This window comes from Rhamphochromis longiceps, linkage group LG18 (assembly GCF_057381845.1).
Source record: "Rhamphochromis longiceps isolate RC_006_pf linkage group LG18, R_longiceps_female_GT1.1, whole genome shotgun sequence".
Lineage (NCBI taxonomy): Eukaryota > Metazoa > Chordata > Actinopteri > Cichliformes > Cichlidae > Rhamphochromis > Rhamphochromis longiceps.
Genome location: NC_140574.1, coordinates 15322963 through 15349778, shown reverse-complemented (window position 1 = coordinate 15349778; position 26816 = coordinate 15322963). Strand labels below are relative to the sequence as shown.

General features: G+C 40.4%; 1 protein-coding gene and 1 long non-coding RNA gene across 4 annotated transcripts; one reads left to right on the top strand and one right to left on the bottom strand.

The window, feature by feature from the left end:
• Positions 1-4432: 4432 nt before the first annotated feature.
• Positions 4433-26494, top strand: LOC146647956 (uncharacterized). Its single transcript, XR_014908412.1, has 4 exons — positions 4433-4538; positions 4657-4838; positions 25803-25908; positions 26172-26494. It is a non-coding gene; the product is annotated as an uncharacterized LOC146647956 (long non-coding RNA).
• Positions 10457-21914, bottom strand: LOC146647957 (uncharacterized). 3 transcript variants are annotated; one of them, XM_085389679.1, is made up of 6 exons: positions 21597-21914; positions 19882-20084; positions 15959-16998; positions 15606-15761; positions 14501-14593; positions 10457-11219 (listed from the first exon to the last, which is right to left on the bottom strand). In XM_085389679.1, exons 3-6 carry the CDS (start codon positions 16988-16990, stop codon positions 10941-10943), a joined length of 1560 nt encoding a protein of 519 aa, XP_085245805.1. In that variant the 5' UTR covers positions 16991-16998; positions 19882-20084; positions 21597-21914; the 3' UTR covers positions 10457-10940. The 3 variants fall into 3 exon arrangements, with proteins under 3 accessions (XP_085245805.1, XP_085245806.1, XP_085245804.1); XM_085389680.1 differs by lacking the exon at positions 21597-21914 and having other exon boundaries at positions 19896-20405; XM_085389678.1 differs by lacking the exons at positions 19882-20084; positions 21597-21914 and having other exon boundaries at positions 15959-19857.
• Positions 26495-26816: the final 322 nt, after the last annotated feature.

Sequence of the window (26816 nt, the reverse complement as noted above, 5' to 3'; positions counted from 1 at the left end):
AATGTTGTTAGTTAAATAAGGGGACATTTTGGAAAGTAACTTTCAAATCGTTAGAAATCGCTTTAGAAAGTGACTGATGTCCTACTTCTGAACATTTCATTTGGGCCTCAGTAAATAATTACAGTGAATTATTACTTGAAACCATCTCATTTCAAGCATTGTTATTACATGAAAACAAAAACAATGTTGCACCAGAGTAGCAGCTAGCTGTAGCGATAAAGGGACCAGACAACCACAGGTGAAGTGGAGCCTCTTGTCAGATCAGGTGGGTGTTTCGTATAGTGTTCAACAACTGCTCACCAATAATTACTTGTACAGTGTAAAAGAGGAAAACAATAAAACAGATTTTATTTTATTTATTTCAATGTTGGCTAATGGTGATAGTGTAACAATACTCACTGGAGCGTGAGTCACGCTCAGGGTCTTGAATTGCGTAGAGGAGCCTCTGAAAGCAAGACACTTCATCAAGTTTGCGGACGACACAACGGTGGTGGGTCTCATTAGCAACAGGGATGAGACCGACTACAGAAGTGAGGTGAGACGCCTGGCCACGTGGTGTGCTGACAACAATCTCTCTCTGAATGTGGAGAAGACGAAGGAGATTGTTGTGGACTTCAGGAGAATGCACACCCAACATGCTCCTCTGACCATTGACGGAGCGTCTGTGGAGAGAGTGAGCAGCACCAAGTTCTTGGGTGTGCACATCACAGAGGATCTCTCCTGGACGTACAACACCACAGCACTGGCCAAGAAATCACAGCAGCGTCTCTTCTTTCTCCGCAAACTAAGAAGAGCAGGAGCTCCAGCCCCCATCATGTACACTTTCTACAGAGGCACCATCGAGAGCATCCTGTCGAGCTGCATCACTGTGTGGTTTGGAGCCTGCAATGCGTCCTGCCATAGATCCCTCCAACGCATAGTGAGAGCTGCAGAGAGGATCATTGGTGTCTCTCTCCCCTCCCTCCAGGACATTTACAGCACCCGTCTCACTAAAAAAGCCCTTTGCATAGCGGCTGATCCCACGCACCCAATGCAAAGCTTCTTCAAGCTGCTGCCGTCAGGGAGGAGACTGCGGAGTCTCCAGGCCAGGACCAGCAGACTGAAGGACAGCTTCATCCATCAGGCTGTCAGGAAGCTAAACTCCCTCCCGATTCTGCCCCCCTCTCCCCTCTTCTCCACCACGGTCTCACTGAACTCTGTCACACACACACACACACTCACTCTCTGACGCACTCACTGGCCTGCTCCAGTCACTTTGTGGAGCATTGGACTGCTTAAGCATTGGACCTCATAAGACTCTGTTGTTACACTATCTCTTACCGTACACTACTAAATCCCCATTTGCACTATTTGCCTATTTTGCACCACTATGCCTTCTTACTTGAATATTGTATATTGTATATTGCATAGCTTTTTTTTGTTATACGTAAAATTGTATTGTATTTATTTAAATTTTTACTTTTTAATTATTTTATTTGCATTTTTCTAATCACTAGGGTTTGAGAGTAACGCAATTTCTATTCTGTGTATGTCCTGTACATGTGGCAGAATTGACAAATAAAGTTGACTTGACTTGACTTGACTTGACAAGCTAAATTGGCCTGCTCAAATGCAGTTCTTAAGAAATGTAATTTCCTGAGACCCTGTGGTCGATAAATAAAGGATATTGAAGCCGTTTACAGAATATTAGCAATATTAAACTGAATGCCATGCTCAACAAAACAAGCTTTAACGGCTGATTAAATAAAAATGTTGCATTATGAAAAAACAAAAGGTTGTCTGCATTTTCTGTCTGTATCTCCACCGTGTATGTGTCTGATTATGATGTTTACTTCATCATCATCATTATTTATAAAGCACTTTAAAAACAACCACAGCTGACACAAAGTGCTGTACATTAGATCAGATAGATAGATAGATAGATAGATAGATAGATAGATAGATAGATAGATAGATAGATAGATAGATAGATAGATAGATAGATAGATAGATAGATAGCAGAAAAAAATAGCAGAAGGTGGCCACATGTCCCTTTGAGTTTTCAAATTCATTTGAAATTGATGTTGTATAGCTCCAGTAGGCAGAATATAGGATCCTGTTTCAAATAGACATCTAGTATTTTCTCAGTTTTGATGGAATTTTGATCCAATATCACAACAATAATCAGTCAAACAAGAAGATCCTGCATACAAATCCATATGCTGCTAGAAACATGTAATGTGGACATTAGAGCTTGCAGATGTGGTTGTGTTAAAAAAACAAAAAAACAAACAAACAAACAAAGGCACTTCATGAAAATGTATTGCTTTTTTAGTATATCCACAAAAATTAGACCCATGCATAAAAAGCAATGAGAACCACCTCTGTGAGTAGTATGCGGAATCTGCCGTATTTAACTCTCAGATATTAATGTCTGCTACAGGACATAAAAAGGTCTCTAAATTATTTAAAATGATCAATCGGAAGGGAAAATCATCTGTAAGTGGTGTGGTTTTAAATGAATGGCATATTCCAGCAATCTCTGACAAGCCCAATCTGCTGTCACATGACATCACATCATATGCAGTGAAATATTTTTTTAATAGTTAAAAGAATATTTGAAGCTAAATATAACTAAGCTTTTTTTTAAAAAAGAAAAAAAAAAGGCAGCGGTTGACGTCTCCTCCATGACTCCTGCTTAATTCAGTTGAGTCTAATTGGTTAGTGCCTGCTGTGTGGTGAGTGAGGATGTAAATGCAGGCAAGGTGCTTACGTCATCAGCACTTTGACTAATCTCTACAGTATGAGCAGATACCTGCAGACAGCCGTTGGCTGAAGCACTGCAGTGGGTGGCTAGATACAAGATGGATTGTAACTATCACTCAAACAGTTCTTCATGGCCAAAAAGAAAGTTTCAAATATTCACAATGACATTCTTCTTTGGACAAATGTCACTTTGGGACCAACAAAACTGTCAAAATGAGTGCAGACACATGGCACCATGTACATTACATATTCAGTGTCCACCAAGAAGCACAGATGAAAATGTCTGTCCGTATGCTGGCTGCAATTCATTTAAAAAGCCGCATTGGTCAGACTCCATTAACCGACACTGTAATAGCTGGCGTTTATTTTATCTCCGCATGGTTTACAGATGGGTAATTTAACAATTTTCTTTTTAAAGTGCCACAGAAGTATCTTTTGTTATTTTCCTTAACTTGCGGCTAAATGTTGGCACTATGGTTTTGCTGTGGAGGCTCTGAGCTGTGCTTTGGGGCAGTATCTACACTGTTTGACATTCCGAGGGCTGAGAAATTGAACTTTGGGATCCATCAATAGAAGACGACGGGGAAGAAATGGAAAGCACTGAGACAGTGGGTAAGAGGGAGTGGGACAAGGGGAGAATAAAAGAGCAGGGGAGTGGGAGAGGTGAGAGGAGACTGAGGAGAATAAGACAGACAAGCAGTAGGTGCACAGGAGGAAGGTGGCTGGCTTTTAATGGATTCTTGCAGGATTGTTTTTTGAGCTGAGAAACACCAGCAGCCTGCTGATAAAGGTCTGAGAACAAATAACACAATGTACAGAGAACAAAATGTGCACTAAGAAGTCTTTCCCATAAGGCTATAAATTAATGCCACTGCATGCATTTGTATTTAGCTTTCAGCTGTCTTGCATGTTTCTGTAACTTCATCCAGAACGTGAGTGAAAGGAAAATCAATTCAATTAACTAAACCATGAACTATTGATGGACCTTTAATCAAAGCTGCACTAATCAATAGTTTTACATTAAAAATAGATCAGAGAATAATTATCCTCTGTATTCTGCTCATGTATTTAGCACCTAAAATGCTGCTTACTTGTCTCCACAACAGAGTGAACGGTGCAAATGAATGCTTATAGTGCATCGTGTCTCAGCATAAGACAAATGAGGCACATAGTTGCACATCTGTAAATAATAAAGAGTAATAGGATGCTGACAGATGTAGATCTGCTGCTGCACTGAGTATTGCCTATCTGCCGTGTTGCTGTCTTGTGTGATTGTCAGCCAGTGTGGAATAATGGAACTCGATGACTATAGTCTCATAATGGCTGCTGTGTTTCTGTATTTTTTTAAGGTCAATGAATAAAATACACAGGTATGCAATCATCACATAACAAAATGAGAGACTCTGAGCGACAGTTGTGGTAACATGTGCTGACTGTGTCCTTTTTATGACCGTGACGGGAGAGAGGAGAAGACAGTTTGTCACACTTAAAATCTGTACTCATTCAGAAGGACCACCACCTGCCAAGTGCTGCGCACATCCCCCTAGTGCCACCACAACACATCTGAACACTGGGGTCTCCTGTGGTGTCTCACAAAGTGTCATTAGCAGGAGAGGGGCCTCCACAGATTGGGTTTGGGGACTCTGTGGGGACTCTGTGATATTTTCTCCTCTTTTCTCTGTCTCTCTTTACTTTCCTCCTTCACAGCTGGAGTCGTGGGCTGGTGTTTCCTTGTTGGCTCGTCTGTGAGTGGAGCATCTCTTTCCTGGGCTCTCTTGTCTGCACTTTCTCTGGTAACTCATCTGCTCATGATATTTAAAGGCTGGGGCCCTCCACCAGCTTGTTGTTGTCGTTATAGTAGTTAGTTAGTTCTTGTGTTTCTGACACACTGCTTTCTCACCTGTTCTTCAGTTTCCCACTCCGATCAATGTTACCCTGTGTGGTTTTACGGACACCCAGCCGGTCGCTGCTACTACACAGGAAAGTGCTTACCTGTAACTCACCTGTGTGCCCACGCTCCACCAAATCTCTCTCTGCCTCCCTGGAATCTCACCTGCCTACCAGATCATCTACCCACGATGCAAACAAGCAAGGTCTCCAAGTCAAATCACAATAACAGCAAAATCTTATCATACCCACTTCAGCTCCTGCTAACATCTCTTCTCCTCTCCGACATAAGCTCCTGCTTAGAAACCTCCCTCTAATGTCACTTACCTTTTCTCAATAAAGTTGTTCTTATTTTATAATAAAAACTGTAACGCTGCTGTCAGTCTCCTGAATGCAGCTTATGCTTAAACGTGCTGCTGTGCTGTGTTCCTTTAGATCAGTAGTTTTCGTCTGTGTGGGAGGGTGCAGCGTCCTGTCTGGGGGAGTTTGCTGCTATAAGGCAGCCCCATTACATTTGAGCCTTGTTTTCAAGAATTCAGTAGGTGGTACCTGTGCATTGCTTTCAGTGAGTGCCAGACTGAAGGTATGCCAGCACAAAGCCGAATCGTGTAGAACGAAAAAATAATCAACACAGCCAAGCTCTTATTGAGTTAGCTGGCATGAAAAAACTAAAATACCAGTCAGAGACGTCGGGTATCACGTTGGTAGTTATGAACTTTGTTTGTTAGGCTGAGCTTTCTGCTTCCGGCTCTGTGAGTTGTTTCTTAAAAATTTATGTTTTATGAATTACATGACTCTTCTACTGCACACAATGTCCTCCATGCATCCCCCCTATTACAATCAGAGAAACTATCAGGTGATGAGGATTAAATGTTGATAAAAATCTATAAAAATATAAAAATATAAGTGTAAAATTCAACACTGCAGCAACAAAGATACTATTAATCCTGAAGAAAATTGATAACCCTGGGAGCACAGAAAGCAAATTATTAGAATAGTCAATTATTTTAAGGCTGTTGTTTCTAACGTGAATCCTGCTCATTACAGTTCTGAAACTTTAAACTGGATGTATTTAAATGTTAAAGGTTACTGTTCAACTGTTTACAAAAAGAGATACAGAAAATGTCTTAGTTTGTTGCCAGATGAAATTTAAATTAATTTTATTGACTAAATAGGTATGAATAGGTAACCTTGAATATAGCAAACAAAAATGTGGTGCTTCCAGATGATTTTAAACCAAAACTCTAAACATAACTTTCTCCCAACCGGGTCATGTGTTCAGCATAAGTTATAATGGTGATTTAGTCAGGTAAAAAGGGAGCCACTTTTATCTCACAAAACCCTGACTTCAAGGTCAACATAGCTCGCTAAGCCCTTAATCTTGGCTGGTAGTACGGCCCTCCGATGTATAGAATTTCCTTCACATGTCAGTGTTTAAAATTATTCATTTATTCCAAGATTTTTAAGTCCTACTGCCGAGATTTAAAGCTAGAACCTGCAGTTGGCTCAGACCAGATGTGCCTCCCTGAAGTGTCTTTACATTAGCACTCATGAGTTGTCATTAGTACATAAGTTCATACATACATGAGTTTGGCCTTCACGCTGAACCTAATAAAACCTCTACATAGTTGAATGACTGCATATAATAATAATAATAATAATAATAATAATAATAATAATAATAATAATAATAATAATAATAATAATAATAAACTTTATTTATAAAGCACACTAAAAAACCAAGGGTATACCAAGGTGCTTAACAAAAAAATCAAATAGGAAAAAGGAGGTGGGAGGGAAAAGAGAAAGGGCCTGGCACGTATCAAATTTCCTGGTTTTGCTGTTGTTATGTTAACAAACTCCTTCTACAGATAACTAAAAGCCCAAACAAAATCACCTCTGTGTTAATTCCTAGCGCTGGACTGTGTAATACGAAGCAAGTAAAAAACATATCCAAGGCAGCTTTCAGTTATCTGCTTTTTCTTAGCCTGACACTTCGGTAGTCCGGATAATTGGTCACATGAAGCTAGTTGCTAAGTTGCTAAGTGGTCCCAGTCTAGCTATGAGCGCATTCACATGCCATAGGAAGCATCTGATCAATCAGAAACATGGATAAGCCTGCTAGCAGCAGAGCGGCTGGTTTCACAAATGAAGATAAAACTGTAATTTTAGGGAAAATATGATGAGCTTACAGAAATAACACAGACTGAAGCCAACACTGCCAATGAATTAGCAGTAAGTCTGTGACAGGAAATACACTGCACAGTAGGTTTGTATAGTGTTAAAGGCGCTGTATAAATGTGAATGCACTTTAAACATGTTGGTCATTAACACTGGCAAAGAGCTGATTAAGTTAGGCCTATTTGAGGACAAAAAAGAAAACAGGCAAATATATGGACAACGATTTAGCACACTTTTTCACTTGTCTGAGGAGCTTTATTTGGAGGGAAAACTGAAACTGCACAGTGGCCTCTCACCCACCCGCTTTCTGTGAAAAGCAGCAGAAAGTGCTTTTTCAGTTTCTCATTTCAGGACTCCATGGGATTCACGGCACTCTTAACAGCTGACACTGCCTATTCACGGTCCCACAGGAATTGCCACTGTGTTGGAAAATGGTGATTGTAGGGGTCCATTGCTCGAGAGAGCTTGTAATTTTCCCAGTAGAAGCCTATCTGTTGTCAGTGGGATCAAAAATCCAAGTAACAAGCAAGGGAGGAGATGTATTAACTTCCTAACTGGCAGACCACAGGCAGTAAGGATGGGCGGACATGTCTCAGCCTCCACCACTCTCAGCACTGGAGCCCCCCAGGGGTGTGTTCTGAGCCCCCTGCTGTACTCTTTGTACACATATGACTGTGTGGCCACTACCAGCTCCACCACCATCATCAAGTTTGCTGACGACACCGTCGTGGTGGGCCTGATCTCTGATAACAACGAGACGGCCTACCTGAAGGAGATTAGGAATCTGGAGAACTGGTGCCAGAGGAACAACCTCCTTCTAAACGTCAGTAAGACAAAGGAGCTGATAGTGGACTTCAGCACTAAGCAGGAGAGGAACTACCAGACCCCCGTCATCAACGAGTGCCCAGTGGAGAGAGTGGACAGCTTCAAATACCTCGGAGTTCACATCACGCAGGACCTGTCATGGTCCTGTCACATCAACACCGTGGTGAAAAAGGCCCGACAGCGTCTCTACCACCTCAGACGCTTGAGAGACTTCCAACTGCCCTCCAAGGTGCTCAGGAACTTTTACTCGTGCACCATAGAGAGCATCCTGGCGGGAAACATCTTAACCTGGTTCGGGAACAGCACCATGCAGGACAGACGAGCTCTACAGAGGGTTGTGCGGTCAGCTGAGCGCACCATCCGCTCCGAGCTCCCTGACCTGCACTCAATCTACAGCAGGCGGTGCTGGACCAAGGCCAGGAAGATCGTGAAGGACCTCAGCCATCCCAACAACAGACTGTTCTCTCTGTTGAGGTCAGGAAAGCGATTCCGCTCCCTGAAGACCAACACAGAGAGACTGAGGAGGAGCTTCTTCCCGCAGGCGATACGGTCTCTCAATCACACCACCACACAGTACTGACCCACACATATGGTTCTTACACACACACTGGACTTTCTGGACTTTGGTTTTGCACAACACTGGTCACTATATTCTTCATTTCCGGTTAATACTTGTACAGCTGCTGTTATTGTGTATATATTTATTTATATTTAGATTTCTTCATACATTCTTATATAGTTCTATACTGTGTATTGTGTATTTTGTTGTACAGTTATTTTATTTTCAACTTTAATTTATATATTTATCTTTATCTTATTCTTCCCAGTTAAATTTACCCTTCATTCTAATTTGTGTTGTACAGTTATTTCATTTTTAACCTTAATTTATATTTTATTCCTTCCTAGTTAAATTTACCCTTTTTAATTTTTCATATTTATTTCCTATCTTATTCATAGCCTTTTCCTTTTTTGTTTTCTTTAGGTCACGAGCAGTTGTCCAAGCATTTCACTACATATCGTACTGTGTATGACTGTGTACGTGACAAATAAAAAATTTGAATTTGAATTTGAATTTATTAATGCAAATGAATGTAAATCTAACTACTTAAAATATATATATCATATATCCAGATACAGCGGAAAACCTCACCACCTTGTTAAAGCGTAAGTGGGGAAAATTAGTGAGCTAGCACAAAAAGAAAAGCGAGACACCAGGATGTTGACCAGGTGATAACACGGCTCTGTCAGGTTTGTACTCTGGCTGCCTTCGTTCAGCAACGATCAGTTAGTAGAAGGTCCCAATTATTGGGTCACACTCCATCAAATGTGCTTATCAATAGTTGAAACAGGCTTGGAACTGCCCCAATCTCTGGAAAGGTGTAAAGGGGAGCAGTTCTGATGGGGTGTACGGGCCCTTTGTGTCTGGTAATTCTGAAGCTTTCTGAAAATGCTGACCAGGTATGCAAAGCTATTTCACACATGATTAGCTGTACAAAAATGAGGGACGGAGCCAGGGTTTGAATTTCTCTTTATAGCTCCTTTTTCCTCCTTTTGAAACAATTATTTATGTCTTGTTTGTGTGATCGGTCAAGGACGATATTACGAATGCCTTTCACGAGGGACAATCTGAAACTGTGCTTTGTTTTCTCCACATTTAAGCGGTGTTTCATCTCCACCTTCAAGTGTAGCTGTTCAGAATTTTGCTTTTCATTTCTGACTTTACAACTGATTCCTGATTTTTTGCACTTAAATCAAATATTACACTCTAATAAATAAAACATTGGTTCAAATAAAAAAAACATGTTAACGTTTTCCACTAGAATTTTTGAGTTAAGCCAACTTCTGGCAGAATAGCATTAATTCAAAGCAATATTTTTGAGTATGGTGAAGTAGCTTTTTTGGCCACAATTAAAAACATTCTTAAGTAAAATTAACTTAATAATTTTCGACTAGAACACAAAAATTTAAGTTGATCCAACGTGAATTTTATGTATAGTGAAGTTACTTTTTGGCCACAATTAAAAACATTCTTAAGTAAAATTAACTTAATAATTTTCGACTAGAACACAAAAATTTAAGTTCATCCAACGTGAATTTTATGTATAGTGAAGTTACTTTTTGGCCACAAAAAAAAAAACACATTCTGAGTAACATGAACTTAATAATTGTCAACAAATACACAGGAATTTAAGTTGATCCAAGATTATATTTATGTATGGTGAAGTAACTTTTTGAACAAAATAAAACACATTTATAATTAAAATGAACTTAACTGTCGGCATAAATAGTATTTATATTGGTCAAATATGATATTTTGGTTACAGTGTAGTAATGTTTTGGTCCTACAGGAGATTCTATAAGGGCATTTACCTGTTTCCCAGCAGGCTAAGTCGCTCCAAAATACAACCTTGATCAAAAGCTGTGTCTTATAACCATGACTACCGCGTGGGCAGGCTCATGCATGGTGGTGCCTGCCCACAAAGAAGTCAAGGTTCTAAGACCTTAGAAACTTGTCGATCACTTTTTTCCCCAAACGAAGGTCAGCCTTAACATGCGCTCTGTGTGCTCTTGTGTCATGACCTTCAGAAAAAGAAATGGATGTTGTGTGTATTTGTTTGAATGCGGCAGATGTGATGCCAAATACCTGGACATCAGCTAAGGGACTCGTACCTGGTGCTTAGAAAGAATAGAAATTCAGACAGATGTATTCAAATGAGTTAGACCCATTTAATTACAATAACAAACATCACAATTCTTTAACGTGTGTGCGAAGTGCAAGATTTGTGGGCTTCAGTTTCCTAGAACACAAATTGCCCGCTGAAACTTAAGGAACTGTTTATTGAAATTGTAATACAACCTACTACTTGAATCCTCTTTTTTTTTTTTTTACTTTAACATGTGACAGTGAATCAAAACAAAAGATGACAGGCCGCTATACATTAAATGCACTAATTTAAACATAAAATGATCAAAGCTTCTTTCATTCAACTTTGTCAGCACTCTTACAAAGTATTCTTGATTCTCTTCTATATTTGACTTTTCACCCTCAAGATTAAGGCCAGCTAAAGAGGGTATTACACAAACTTTAAAACACACCAGTACCCTCAGAACACAGGTCATGGGAGAAATTAAACGCATTCCTTAAAAATGTGCAAATAACAGCATTTAAGACACGGCAAAACATTAACTCAGAAGACTTAAGAACAGCGCTTTAAAATTTAGTAAAACACATTCAAGTAGTGCCAGAAATGCAGGAATAAGGATTTGTGAAACTCACTCACGAATGGTCTATCAAGTCTGCTCTAGAAAATACCAAACTTAAGATTCATTACTTTAGAGCTGGCTTTTTGTCCATCAAGCTCAAGGCATAGTTTTTGAAATACCTCAAAGGTAAATTTCAGCTGCTTGGGATAGGTAAGGTTCAGAGCGTAGATTACTCCCATCATCAAAGCACAGGATCTGGCAACATCAATCCTCTCCAGGATCTTGGATCCCTCAACGATGATGGTTGCAGGCCCATCACCAATGATAGCAATCTTCATGATTTGCATTGCAAGGTCTGCGTTGAGCTCCTCCTCATCCTTGTAGGAGAAATTAAATGTTAGGATGTATAAAATACATAGCTCAAGCACTTCAGGATGACGTGCATAAGGGAATGAACCACTATAGGTAGGAAAATAAGCTAAAACAGGTTGTCTTTTGTGTTTTTCAGTGATTTTACTTTGTCATTCTGTAAGTTTTAAAAGCTAAATTAAACCATAATCCACGTTTAAAATAAAAAATGTCTTGTTTTTCACAGTTTTGTTTTTCCACTTTGAAAAGAAAATCTAATAAATCATTTTTAAGGGTTATTCCACTTCTAAGTGAAATTTTATCTATTGCCATATTGTCACAGTTAGAAAGTGAGAAACATGCCTTTTGTAAACAGCACACTAATTCTCCTGATCCGGAAGCAATCCATTTGCTTTAGCAGAGCATAAACAATGTAAGTGAATAGCAGGTGCTAGCATGTTGTGTGCAAAAGTGATTAAAATGACTCAGTAATGAAAACAAATATTTCTTGGGAGCTCAGTAATCATGTTCACGGCAAATGAAAAGTGCAAAAGTAACACAGAAGATTTGCAGAAGCTGATTTAGACTTGAGACTACATTGCAGTTACGACAAACACTGCTGTAAACATTCACTGCATGGTGCATGGATATAACGCAACAGTTGAAAAAGCCTCCAGCTTCCATAAACAAACACACACAGCCACTACTATACAAGCATAGTAAGCTGCAGTAACAATGGATGGGTCTTTGATTTGTTGAAGAAATATTGCACAAATAGCATGTTGGTTTATAGACACTGGTCGGCAGTGGCTTCAACTGCTGTGTTATAACCATGTGGAGGCTTACAGCAGTGCTCTGTCGTAATGTAGTCCCAAGTCTAAATCGGCTCCTGAAAATCCTTCATGTCAATTCATACTTTTCATTTGCAGTCAGCATGATTGTTGAGCTCCCCAGGAATACTTGGTATCATTATTGAGTGATTTTAATCACTTTTGCACACAAAATGCTAGTACCTGCCATTCACTTCCATTGTTTATGCTCTGCTAAAGCTGCTGCCAGATCAGGAAAATGACTGCGCTGGCTACAAAATTTTTTATCCTGTGTGTTTATGTTGCACCTTATCACGGAAACAGGTTTCTATTCAGCAAATTATGTTCAATGACAATGGCAATAAACATCTTTGGATTGTAATTCTGAAATGCTTTTTTCTCACTTATACATGGCAATAGACATATCTTCACTTAGGGTTGGAATGTCCCTTAACTCATTCAGTGCCAGCCACTCTCAGATTTCATACCCCCCTCAGTGCCAGAGATATTTAGCATTTTCGCTGATTTTGAAGGCTCACAGAATATTTTGTTCTATGACTATGTGAATTCTGAAACCACCATGACAAAAATGAGTCTCTCTTCCCCACCCCACCTCCGAAGTGGCCCGAGTGAGCCCCAGGCTCCAGGCCCCGATAAGCAGCCGCCAACGAGTGAGCCGGTGTGTACCCGGACGCCCACCCCCAGATACAAAGAACCACCAACGCACCGACACCTGAGGGAGTCCGCCACCGGCAGGGGAAGTGGTGGTGGGTGGAGATAGGCCTCCAAACCTTGGAGGGCCCGAGATGTCCCCAGAGAGGTGGCGTCTGATACCCAACCTGACATATAGACACAAACATACAGGCACACACAGACACAAACATCCATTCCCACCCTCATGCTCTCATGTGCACTTCACACTCAATCGACGTGGAGACAGACATAAAGAGACGCTGTACACACGATCACACTCCCCAAGCGTACTCTACAAACCGGGTCTAGGTACCCCTGCCCCTGGAGGGGGGAACTGCACCCAGACCCAGGTGGTGTTACCCTTTTCCCTGCGGTGGGGAGAGGCAGACCGCCCCGACTCCGCAGCAGCAGGGAGGCCCCACACCCCAGACCGCAGTCGGACGGCCAACTCCTCCTAGCCCCCCCGCTCCAGCAGGCCGCAGAGAATGGGGGTGAGAGAAGACTCCAAACCTCCCTCCACCCGCTCATTGTAGTGTTGATGCATGTGTGTTCTAAGGTGCAATTAAAACCCAGGAGGGCATGGAGCTACCTGCCAGAGAGCAGCAGGTAAGCGCATAGTCCCTCCTGTTAGCCCTCAATGTCTACGTGTATTTAAAATTGAGAGGTGGGCAACGACGCCAGGGGTGAGGTGTACACCCTGATGATAACTTGGACTCCGTGTATCGTGCCCACCCCCAAGATCCTATATGTATGTGTAATGAGGGTGTGAGTAATGTGAATGTCTAAGTTGTGGGATAAAATTGAGGCAGAGGTAGCCAGACGGGGGGGGGGGGGGGGGGGGGTAGCCTCCTCTGCACCCTAGTGACATACCCCTACTCCGAGGCCCTGCATGTGTGGGTGGTTGTGGTGGAGCGGGAAGAGGGAGGCAGCCGGAGATGGGGAGGGAAGGAAGGGAGGGGCAGGTGACCCCTCCCTGGGGCCAGCTCCCCCGCTGACCCCAGTAGGCACCCCCATACTCCGCGACCCGCCAGGGAAAGGGGGCCCAGGCCCATCCAGACCGGGGCCCAGCGCAGCAGCGCCCCCCGGCCCCACAGAGCCCGGGACAGTCCACCCAACCCCACCACAGAGAAAACTGCACCCACCCCACCATCCACTCATCTTCCAGACTACATGAGACAATAGACGCCCAGGCTGAGATCTTCCTCCACCTCTCCTGTATCTCCCCCTCCTGCAGAGAGTTCCTGAGTGGAGGAAAGCTCCTGCAAGGTGTGGCAATCTCCCCCACCGGTTGAAGAGCCCCACAGGCGGCTCGACACACCGGCGGCACCCTGCGCCAGGGATGGGCCCCCATGCACCCACCCGCCCACAACCCCGGCAACACACAAACCAGGACCCAAGGCCCGGCCAGGGCCCCGGCCCAGAGACGGATCGCCCCCAGAACCTCACGCCTTCAGAAGTTTCTAACAGGAGATACTGGTCAGATAAATCCGGTTCATGTTCACTGGAATTGCTAGAAAAACCATGACGTCAGGCTGCAGACACCTCAAGCTCGAAATGACGAGCTGGATCAAAAATCGTGCCACAATACTCGTTCTCAGTAGAGCCGACTGTCACGCTGGTGGGATTTTATCCATGTAATCAACTCCACCACCTTCTCAATTCAATAAAAAGCTCAAGAGGCGTCTATGGCACTGAATGACTTAAATACTCAACCCTGAACAGAAAATCCAATGAACAAAACACAAAGACCCTACAGAGACATGCATTCAAAACTAAACAAAAAATTAAAAACCAACTCAAGTACTTACGCTGTATTGTTTGAAAAGATCCTCCTCCTTCTCTCCAAGATAGACTATGAGGCAGCGAATAGCAATTTCTCTGCGCTTTTCAACTGTGTTGTCCTGATTGATAGAAAAAAATAGATGTGTTAAAAAAAAATCAGATGTAAGTAGCTTACTTCATATACTGAAAATTATATCCATAATGATATAGCATTTTTTTTAATTAAATAATAAAAAAGTTCATTTGGAATAAGGTGGAAAAGGTGATCTGGCTATTCTCCTGAGTTTCTTATTGTTTGGGACCTGCTTACTCCGCACACAGTGGGGGCATGGCTGTCTCACTCTGCGGAGACCTGAGAAACGCTGCGCTTGTAACCTGGACATTCCTTCTTCATAAGTAAAAACACTAAAATAAAGATACATTTTGTTGTACTTGTGCTCTGAACTTGTATAATAACAATAAATATCCATTCATTCAATTACAATGTAACTGGCACAGATACAGTCTTCCTCCATGTTATGTATTGTTAACGTTCTTGCGCGTGTGAAACACTTTATGTAAATCATAGAGCTTTATTTTAAAATAATAAAAAGTGTATATTGTACAGACGACATATTTTCTTCTTTTGCCCTGCCCTAGATGCAAGTGTAACCAAAATATGAACAATTTTGGAAAAAAATAGTGTTAGTATACAATGGACCTTCTTCAAAGCAGCCATATCAACATTTGAGATGGTAAATGGTAAATGGCCTGCATTTGTATAGCGCTTTTCTAGTCCATAGGACCCCAAAGCGCTTCACACTACATTCAGTCATTCACCCATTCACACACACATTCACACACTGGCGATAGCAAGCTACATTGTAGCCACAGCTGCCCTGGGGCGCACTGACAGAGGCGAGGCTGCCGGACACAGGCGCCACCGGGCCCTCTGACCACCACCAGTAGGCAAACATGGGGTTAGTATCTTGCCCAAGGATATTTGGCATGCAGCCAGGATGCAGCCTGGGATCGAACCACCGACCTTCTGATTAGTGGCTGACCTGCTCTGCCACCTGAGCTACAGCCACCCACATGAAAAAAGTAAGGCAGATGCAAATAAAGGTCTATTCATAAAGTTATTCATTATACCTGCAGAAGCATGTCCTTAATCTGCCTCATCCTCAGACCTGCAGCTCCTCCTTTTGACAGGGTCAAGGCCATCAGTTTTGGGGTGCATTGGTCAAGCCTGGCCAGAAAGGTTGATTCAAGGCTGACTGTTGTTATCCTCTTAAATTCTTCACATATCTGCAGGGCACACCAGAATAAAATACAACAAGAGACATAAGCATAAATAATTCCAAATCCAAATGTGCATTTGTAAACATTTAAATGTATTAGGTGTAAATATATGCATTTCTAAATTTTTTATTTATCTGACTTCTAGTTGTAATTTCATCAATCCCCAACACAAAAACACTGGTTTAATAAACATTTTATCTCACCTGTACTTCGCTAAAAAGAGCAGGCCAGCGCTTCATGAAGTCACTGATGGCAGGGGCCTCTTTCACTATTTCCTCCCGACGAAGGCTGAACGTCTTGTCCATTTTCTGAGCTACCATTCTGGAGTTGTCCCTTTTCATCACTTCACTCAGTAGCTCGATTCTCTCTTTTTCCAAACTTTCACTAGTTTCACCTTGAGCATGAGGGGGTAGGTAGTTCACCTCAGCCTTCTTTGGTTTTTTGACATTCTTTGCCGGGTATTGGTCACATGTCATTTTCCTCTTAAGTGAGTTTACTTCAACTTCAGGGCAGCCGAGACCTCTAAGCTTGCTTCTGAAATTGTTCATCTTGTACTTTAGACGCTGCGCCCACCCATAGCATCCATTGAAGGACCCTGGTTCTTTCAGGCAGGGATGCTTTAGAGTCAGGGCCTCTGCAACCTCACTGATCTGCAGACTGGATGGATAAGCAGTATACTTATAAATAGCTTCTGCTAGTTTTCTAAGTATGTCAGGAAGCAGTGGAATTAAATCTTTTGTAGGGAGAAGAGTCCCATCTTTTTGGAAGCGCTCGTTGGCTGACCGAATTTGGATCTCTGTGAGGTCAGAAAACCTGGGAATCTGAAATTGAACAGGCCAGCGCTGGTAACGGTGCCCTGGACTATCTTCAGATGTGGAAAGAATCAGAGTGTCATTAGTTGACACAGATGAGGTGTCAACAGAGTCCTCCTCAGATGGATTATCAGTCACGTTGGTCACATCACTTAAGGTCAAGGTTATTGTAGGCTCCTGGTCCTGGAGAAACACAATCTTGATTGTGTCCTTGTCCTTAAGGTCAGTTGTCGAAACAAGGGTAAAAAACTCATCACCAAAATCAGCATCTTTATAGTGAAGACAGAAGTCTCTTGTAATGGAAAAGGTATCACGGATGGCTGAATAAAGGTCATCCACCGTTTCTGGGATTCCAGATGGTAGTACAACTTTACGGACATCATGATCTGCAAGGATCACTCGAAGTTGAGACGGTTGTGACATTAGGTAACCTGTAGACCAAATTTTTGACATGTTTCTGTAATTCTTAGTAACAGCGAAATAGTGCATAATATAATAAAATTTGATCTCCATGTATGGAAACTAGGAGCCAATTAACTATATGCCATCTCTGAAAATAGTAGAAAGACTGAGATTTGGGTTTGTCTTTTTTCAGCTGAAAATCTCCACACAAAGTATGGAAATCATTTATGGAACATAAATGCTGCACTTAAGAGTCATAATGGTTGTTCCGCCACAAATGTAAGAAATCAAGGGGACCGTGTCTGATAACTCAGCTGCCTCTATGACTTTCACTGTACCAGTTTTCTCAAGCACATAGCTCCTCAGATGTTCAATTGACCAAGCAGTTACACCTTTCACTATGAATCCCACATTGCCTTTCAAAACCACAATCTGGATCAACTCCCCAAAATCTGGTAGACCACCAGTGGAACCATAAGCCAGGATCATTCCACTAGTGTACTTGGTGCCTCTGTAACACACACTTTTGGCTATCTGGACACATGTCTCACCAGGAAACTTAGCCTGCAGTGCTTCTTGGATATCCTCTCGCAGCACACTAACATCCATTGTAGACAGTGTTGTAGCCTGTAGTAATGGTCTGACAGCTCTGGAATCATGTTGGTTATAAGCAAGCAACAACTGATGCTTCATGGCCAGTGACAGCAGAATATTTCTAAAACTACGAGTATGTCTGACAACACGCTTGAAAAAGCTGTGCTTTGCCTCAAACCGCATTGTCCACAGTGACACCAGAGGACCATAAGCCCTGATAAGTTCTGGATAATGTTCTAGGAAATGGTGTTTTGGAATGAGGCGTTGCTCTGGAAAAACCATGAGAAACCTGTGTTTATGCTCAGATATCTTACTGTCCAGGAAGCAAATGGTCTCCTCTGTGTGCACTTGATTCACAACAAGCTCAACAATGTCTCGAAGCACAAGAAGCAATTCCCATGCTGGGTCAGCCTCAGGGATTTTTGATCCAACCATGAGTGGCAAGAGACGAAGCAAAGCCCAGTTCTCGTGGGCATTGCCCCCCACACTTTTCCGTTGGGCAAAGTTCACAGGAACAAGCTGTGGTGCATTGGTTTTGTCCGACCATTTATAGGGGAACTCTTTGATGCATTTGTTCAGCTCTTCAAGAGTGAAGTATTTGTTGTGAATGAATAGTCTTAGGCACAGTGCTATTTCTAGGGGCACTACACCTTCAAAGAGATCATGCAACACATCAGGTGGATATCCAGACAAAACATGAAAATATTTAAGTTTTGCCGTCAGTGCACACTGTCTCTTCACTCCATAAACATGCATCAAACTGTTATTTTCCTGTAAAGCCTGGACATGCAGTGTGTGTTGTTCCGCTGTTCTGGGTGGGAATGCCTTATTTCTCACTTCACCATCTTGAAATTGTGACTTTTCACCAAGACAAAACCTACAGACATATGAACTGGAAAAGCTCTCAACAAATCCCCCCATAGAATGGGCACCAAGGTTGTCTGCAACTACACTAAACACTGTGCCTTTGACTCTTCTACCCAGTGATGGAACATACAGTCCTTCCTCCTCTAAGACCACAAGATCTTTGAGCAGTGGCTCTAACACAGCGCTGTAACCAAATCTCTTTACATCCTCAGCCTTGCAAAGAATTGCTAAGAAGATTGAGTTTAGCTCAGATCTGAGCAATGAAGGGACATCAGCTAACACCCAATATACAGATGTGATTTTGTGTTTTTTCCTGGATGTACCGAGAGGATTGCAAATCTCAAAGTCATCCACATAGAGATTTAGCGCAATTGTAAGGTCATTTTTTGAGAACAACTCGTTGGTTTTGTAAAAGGTGCCGTCATGAAATGAGTTGTACACAGTTCTCTGCACCTCTGCTTCACTCAAGATCAGGTCTAGTATATCTTTCCTGCTAAGAACCTGAAGTAAAGACTTTAGAATGGGAACATACTGGAAGCTACTCTCTCCAGTAAGAATATACTCAATCGGCTCCACGACAGAAAAGTGTTCATTAAAATACTTTCTTCTTTTGAAGGCAGAAGAGAGAGGACCACCATCACAAAGGGCAGCGCTAACAGGGTTAGCAACACATATGTTGTTCACCATTTCAGACACAATGGCTTCATCAACTTCACAGTTGTGTCTCTTCAAGCAGGACTGTAAAATGTCTTTCATGATGGGAGCGGAAGCTGAATGACAAATAAAATGCAATGACTCTACAAGCTCATCAATGCATTGGTTGGGAACATGAAATGAACTCTCTAATTTCAACATCAAATGAGCCAAGCTTCTTTCAATCAACTTTGGCAGTACATTCACATCATCATCTCTAAACTCCTCAATGTCAGATTGTTCACCCTCCTGATTAACTACATCGCTGCACTGATCTGTTTGTAAAGGCTTTTCAAACCTCTTTAAAACGTCTTCTTTAAACTCATCTAAAGAGTGGGGAGTGTGCTTGCGATGTTTATGTGACGCAAATGTTCCATAAATGTTAGTTTTGAAATTACAATTTTTGAAAACACAGGACACAGTTTCTTGCTTTTTCAAATGTTGACGAAGGTGTTCAAAATACTCTTTTTCAGTGGAAAATGTGCCCACATTACAGAACTGGCAACAGAAACTGAGTATTTCAGAGGTTCTCACTGTTGAGTGAGTTGAGTGTTTCCTTGATATGTGTGATTTTAGGCTACCCCATGACTTAAATGAACAAAAACAATCTAGGTAAGGACATGGCAGAGGCTGTACACTGGGGATATGGCGTAACCTATAATGTTTCATCAGCTCTTCCTTAGTGGAGGTTGCAAATTTACAGATTTTGCAAGGCCAATCCATACTTCATGATTCTGAATTACTCAATTCAAGCTTACTTGTTAAAGCTTACTTCAGAAGGTCCCTTGGTATTCGATACCAGGAGAAGATGATGGTTTGAGCCTTTGTCCTGGCAAGAAACACAGCAAAGTAACTGAATATTTTGGTGAGATTCCCACTTTCTTTAGAAGGCTGACCACGTCTTAACTGGAACCCCTAGATCTGCAACGCCAGGACAGTGTATAACACCAGAAAGTCGTGCCTGCACAAAAATACAAAAGATGGTATTTTCAACTTCACCTGTGAGTCTTCAATACAGTGAATCAGTTTCACCTGTCAAAGCTGTGTAAGCTAGAACCAAACATTCAAAACTACATAAACCTGAATACACTGGGTGCTGGAAAGCCTAACGTGGCTTTCCATAGATCAAATATACATAGAGGTGACATGGACTGGGCCAGTCTGTTGGAGCGTGTATCCCCACCGACCGCGATCTTGGAGGGGTCTCCACTCGCCCCCAGTGCATGTATTTCTACTGAGGAATATGTTAACTCAAAAAGAAAAAACCATATACATACATATACATATATACATATATACATATACATATATATATATATATATATATATTTTTTTTTTTTTTTTTTTTTTATCAACAAAAGCAAACATAAGGTGTGGCATGACAGGACAGAATCATTTCTGACAGTAAATACGAAAAAAAACCCAAACTTTTTATACACAAGCTACAATGTCAATAATCCCACTTGATCTGTTTTCATTTCATTTTCCAAAACCAAATTAGAATCAGTGCTGAGTCAGCAGCTATGGTCATTTTTGTGCACCCTAGTGTTGCAAAAACTGGCATACTACTGAAACCATATGTGGGATTATTGACCTTTCTTGCCTTATCTGTTTGGAAAAATATTTAAACATTTTCCTTATTTACCATGGGTGAATACATTCCTCAGTAGAAAAAAAATGCACTGGCGGCGAATGGGGACCCAACCAAGATGGTGGCCCGCTATTGATTTTTTTCTTACTTTCAAACTTTATTGAGGCATATCAATGTTACAGCCAGTGCCAATGCACGTCGCCTCTACGTCTCTACAAAACACGGAAAGTCCCCAAAAATTAGGGACAGCTAACTACCCTACCATATGCGGCACAGTGCACTTTAGTCTGGTCTTTTACCTGTGAAAATAGGCCGAGCAGCCGGTGAAGAACCGCTCTTAGCGGTCAACAGACACACCGGACTAATAGCGACGGCACTTCCTGCGCAGAAGCCAATGGGGTTCAACTTCACCCCGTAACGTTACGAAAATTTAGAAGCGTTTCTTAACAATTACTAACATAAAATGCTTCCCTTCAAAAAATAAATTTCACATTTCAAAAATAAAATCACAGTGAACACAACTTAGCTTGGCTAGCTACGTTAGCATAGTAGTTTGCGCCGGGGCTAACAACGTCCGCTATCTTTTAAAAATTATAAGACAATTACAGTTGTCTGCATTAGAGTATACTCTAAAATTTAACACTGACGTTATAACATCAGTGTTAAAATTTAACACTGACGTTATAACGTCAGTGTTAAATTTTCCAAAAAGAGCCCAACAATTTATGCTATCGTGGAATTAGCTGCTGTGTGTATATTAAAACACACAAACGCGGGGGCAAGCTAAGATGTATGTTATGTATGTTACGTCGTTGTTTTAAAGTAAACTAACAAAATCCAGAGCGACTGCAAATATGTGTAATTTCGCATAAAATTACTCACCGTTCGCGACGAACACAGCTCTTGATAAACCTTGAACACGTGCTGTTGAATATGTCCGCTTGAGTAGAAGAAGGGAACTGTGAGCTGTTTACACGTCATCAAGTTGTATTTTACATTGACAGAACTTAAAATTATATTGTTTTTTGATTAAAAGAAGATTTTAAATTCAGACAAATCACGATTATATATTGAGTAAAGAGGCATAATTTATGTGTCACCCGAACTCAATAAAATAAAAATTTTAATTAGGAAGTCTAACAGTATTTATGAACTTGATTTTTCATTTCACAACAACATATATATGTAAGTAATGACTAAAGGTCACATTAATTACTTTTTAGAGTGTAAATTGCACTCTCGACTTCACTGCCACATACTCAGAAAAAGATATACCCCATTTTTTTCCAAAACATACGTTTTCTTCATCCACAGAAAACACGAGACAGTATTCATGGATATTTATATATATAAAGGTGTAAAATATGGATTTAGTGTAATTACTGTGGTCAACCATGTGTGTATTGACCTTTTACCCTACACTGTAAACCCGAATGTTCAAAGTAATTAAATAGATTAAGTAGTGTATACTCAAAGTCTTTAAAAAGTTCTGTTAACTTAAATATGTCAAGTTCGTGTAACATGTTCTTCTTTTTGAGTAAATGAAACTAATAATATTTGATTGAATTGAACTATTTCTATATTAAGTAAGCATCACTTAAAATCATAACTTAAGCACAACGTAACACAGTTAAGTTAGGACATATAAGAATGGTAAAGTCCTGTTATTTTTGTTGTTTCAAGTATAGGATTTAATAATAAACTTAATTTATGTAGCACATGCTAAAATACAATAAAATCTCAAAGTGTTTCACCAAATAAGTGAAATCAAATTGTCTTAAATGCATTAGTGGAAGACAAAATGTATTTATTTTAATATTCATTATTTTATCAATGTATCCTACATATATATTTTTAATTTTTTCCGCAAGTGTTGAGCAGCTGCAGGAATCAATTTTTATTCCGAGTTAATCTCTGATTCACCCTCCGAAGCGGAAGGCGGCGCTAATGAGCATTAATACGAAACACAGAAGAAGTAAAGGTATATGGGCGGGAACAGCACCAAAGAGGCACGGACACGGACGACTGGAGAAAGTTGGACCTAACTGCAGCAACTAGCATCACTGGACTTACAGTAAGTTTTCAATGTTGATATTAGTTTATTGTTAAAATACGAATATTTAGTTGTATTTTGGGTGCGTGTCGAAAAGAATAGCAGAAATGTCGGGTCCGTGTTTTTTATGTGCTTTGCTGCTCTCCCCGAAGGAAACTTTGCGCTTGCAGAGCTAGCATTAAGTTGTTGTAATGAGGGTCGCAGGCTGTTTAAAAAGTTAGATACTACTTGTTCTAGAGGTGGCGCCCGGTCGCCTTGTATGAAACAAAGTGTTTTAATCTCTCTAAATTTTTAAACCCCCTCTCATGACTCAGAATAGTTGGGTCCAAACAAGCCCGTTGTCCCTGCAGTTACACAACGGAGATGCCTGTCTGCAGTGAGAGTGCTTTCAAGCAGTTTTCTTGTTAGAAACGCTATATTTTAAACTATATGTGCAGGGTTAGGGTTGTGAAGGAGTGAAGGAGCTCTTGGACCTCTGGCCTGCTCTAAAAATGGAGTCTGAGGTAATATGGATCAGCTCTCTTTAAAATGAAAATTGTAATTCTTACTCATGTGGCAGCTTTTTGCTGCTTTATAAAGATGTGCGAGATTCTTCAAATTGAACTGTATTGTCCTTCTGCTGTAGTTGTATGCAGAGTTTCAGCGGATTACAAATCAGAACCTGCCCAATACATTCTACGCTGAACTTGACCGCCATCTTCCTCGACTGATGACCTTATTCAGACAGAAGGCATCAAAAACTGGGAAGACAGCTGATGCCCTGGCTGAAATTTTAAGAATTCACAATGAACAGGTAATAATAGATTGTTACACATTTCATAGGTTGAACCAGTGGAACATTGGACAGGTTCAATGATTTAAATGAGCTTTTTGAATTTTGCTATTACTCCACTTTGTGTTTGCTATTTGTCTGACTGTATTAAAGATGTGAACAGGTTATTTGTGGACATATGTTCTGATTTGACTGTTGTTGTTGTTGTTGTTCAGTAAACTCACCAGTATATACAATTCTGTTTTTAATCTGGAAATAGGAAATCCATGATATCCACACCAAGCGCACTACCGTTCTCCACGCCCTTCCTGTCTATCTGCGTGACGATGTCTCTGGATTTTTCAGAACCTGCACTGTGAGTGTCCTTAAGTATCTAACAGATACTACTGTGTATATAAACAGTGCATCAAAGTACAAACATGTATTTTGATGCACTGTTTGGACTTACCTTTGTTTAGTCTACCCATACGGTTTCCATGTATGGTCTTTTCTGTCTCCTCACTACGAATGAACTGAATTGGTGTTTTGTTGAAAGTGATAAGATGTTTAGTAAAACCTTTTCCTGTGTATTTCCTTTAGCTTAGTTTCAGTCTATCTCACACCACTTGATTCTCTGGTGAATTAGCTGATTTATGTGTGCAGAACATGGATCTTCTGTTTTTCACCTCTTACAGTGAGACTCAGGTCTCCCTTGTAAAAGAGGTATTGGATCTCAATTGGAGTTGGTAAAATGAGAAATTATATGTCGTCTGTTGTATTTCTTGGGTTAGATTGTGATTAGTATCTCTTTTTCATTAATTCAGGACGAATCTGATGAGTTGGAGCTTGATGGTGTTGAAGTGGCCCTCTTCACTGTCATTAGTGACCATCACACGACAAGTCCAGTTCACTACCAACCTGTGAAAATCTCTGTCGTCATTGAAAGTGATGCCGTGTTCAGTCTCCCCAGATTTGGTGAAGCCTTCCTGGTAATGTTTGGACTGATCTATGCACCTCAGCTACCCCAAAACTCTGACCAACACTTTAGAATTTACTCAAAAGATTTTACTTGGTCTAGAAAGTGGTAAACTGTCACCCAGGTTACAGACCCTCAAGAATGACTTGGTTATGTAGGAACTCATCTGAAAGAAGGATGCAGGGTGAAGCATTATAAAAGGCTAGTTCAAAGTTCTCTCCTTTTATCTAAATAATGCCTCAAAACGTTATTGCATTCAGCCAATAGGTCCAAACTATACAACGTGCCTTTGTTCTCATTAACATAATGCAAAGCAACACTAATGTTTTGTGTGTTTTAATGTTTTTCGTAATACTATTTCCAAAACATTGTGGGCTGCGCAAGATGACCTAAATTTCACTGTTTGATACTGGTTAATGTAAAACAAATAGCATTGTAATTCACTCAAATTGCTGCCCTGTTGCCTTATTCAGATATTCAGATATTATTCAGATATTAGCCAGAGAGCCAAAAGCCAGAGAGCCAAAAGCACATTTTGATATTATTTATTATTATTTGGCATTATTTTTCATTACTCTGACAGTTTTCCTGACTAAACAATTTTTGGTCTACTTATTTTAATTTATAAATGTTTTTGTTAATTATTTTTAATCAATTTATTTATTTATTTTAAAAATGTATTTAATTTCAACATAGTGCTAAAAGGGAGCAGGCAAGATACTGTTCAATGGCAGATGTTTATGACTTTTGCATATTAAGTTACCGATACTCAGTGTAATTGAGGCAATCAATTGCCTCAAAAATTTTATGTTTTGGGTCACATGTTTTTAAGTATCAAGTAGTCAACATATTTGACTAACGTGTACTTAAAATAATGACAACACAAACTAATAAACATTTGAGTTTTGTTAACATAAAAATGTTGTGGTTGTGTACTTATTTTTTATAAGTTCTGTGAACTTATTTCTTTGAATTTGTAAACTTGAAACTTTAAGTCATATTAACTGCAAATATTTGAGTTGACCGTTCTCAAAAGATACAAGTACCATGTAATCCAAACTTTTATGTTCTGGAAAAATTTGACTTTTGAGTTGATCAACTCAAAAAAATTGAGGCAATCGATTGCCTCAATTTTTTTGAGTTCTGGTAACTTATTCGGGTTTACAGTGTACACTGTTTCTGACTTTAAATAAAGGAGGTCCTCTGATAGTGTGCGAGAGAGTGAAAGAGTTACAATTTTAAATGACTGGATATTCATGGGTACATCGCAATTTGTTTAACAAGTCCTTATGTGTTTTTATGATCTAGATAAGGCATTCAGGTTTCCTGTGGTGGGTGCTTCAGGAGTATTGGGCTTGTTGCTTTGGGCTATTCGGTCCCTGTAAAACCATCGTGAGATCTTGGCTGGATGTTGGTAAGTCAGACTGACAGTGCACCCAGAAAGTATTCACAAATGCTCTGCATATAACATGTATCCTTTTTAAAATGAATTTATTTTAATGCATTGAATTAAAATATTTAATAAACTTTAATTAATTTTGGAATAATGCTGTAACACAACAAAGTGTTGAAGTAGTGAAGCACTGTGAATACTTTCCAAATGAACTGTTTATCCAATCGGTGTCGGGCTCTGCCAGGACTGCTTTTTGTCAAAGATTCTGTAATTTTTCTGGACAGAATTTCTAGATGCAGCCAAGAGGTGGAGGGCGTCACATTTGGTGATCACAAGATTTCGTCTCTGCTTTTAGCCGATGATGTGGTTCCGTCGGCTTCATCAACCAACAACCTTCAGCTTGCAGTGAGACAGATTGCAGCCAGGTGTGAAGCAACAAGTCTGAGGCCATGGCTCTCAGTCAGAAAAGGCTGGAGCACCAATGTGTGAATGATGTTAAACGTAACAAGCAGATACAGCACCAACTGTTCAATTCAATTCAAATTAAAACTGACATTTATTTTTCTTAAAAACACAGAATGAGCAGAAATTAATTCAATATATTTCAGTGAGTACCAGTTATTTAATTCTTGCAGTATCTGTGTGATCAAGCATATAAAGCATTGTGTTACATAATCCAGTGCTCTTTACTTCTGGTTGTGCGAGTTTTAATGATTATTCTCGGAGCTTTATGTCCTTCAGTTATTTTTAGCACTTCACAAAACATGTTAAGTGTAAGGTGCCGATCTTTACATGAGAGATATGTATGTGCACTAAGAAACTATTTATAATGAAGGAAGCACAGATGTATTTCTTTGCACAGTCATTCCAACACCAGCAGATTATTTTGTCATGTTTCTCAATTTATGTGGTACAGGTACATAACACTG

What these genes read in the sequence shown, in the direction of transcription:
- LOC146647957 (XM_085389678.1), bottom strand. Translation starts at nt 17,080, where the DNA reads ATGGAGATCAAATTTTATTATATTATGCACTATTTCGCTGTTACTAAG. An exon ending in CTCTTTTTAGCGAAGTACAG is followed by an intron (nt 15,762 to 15,958) that starts GTGAGATAAAAT and finishes TGTGCCCTGCAG; the next exon opens with ATATGTGAAGAATTTAAGAG. An exon ending in TTAAGGACATGCTTCTGCAG is followed by an intron (nt 14,594 to 15,605) that starts GTATAATGAATA and finishes TCTATCAATCAG; the next exon opens with GACAACACAGTTGAAAAGCG.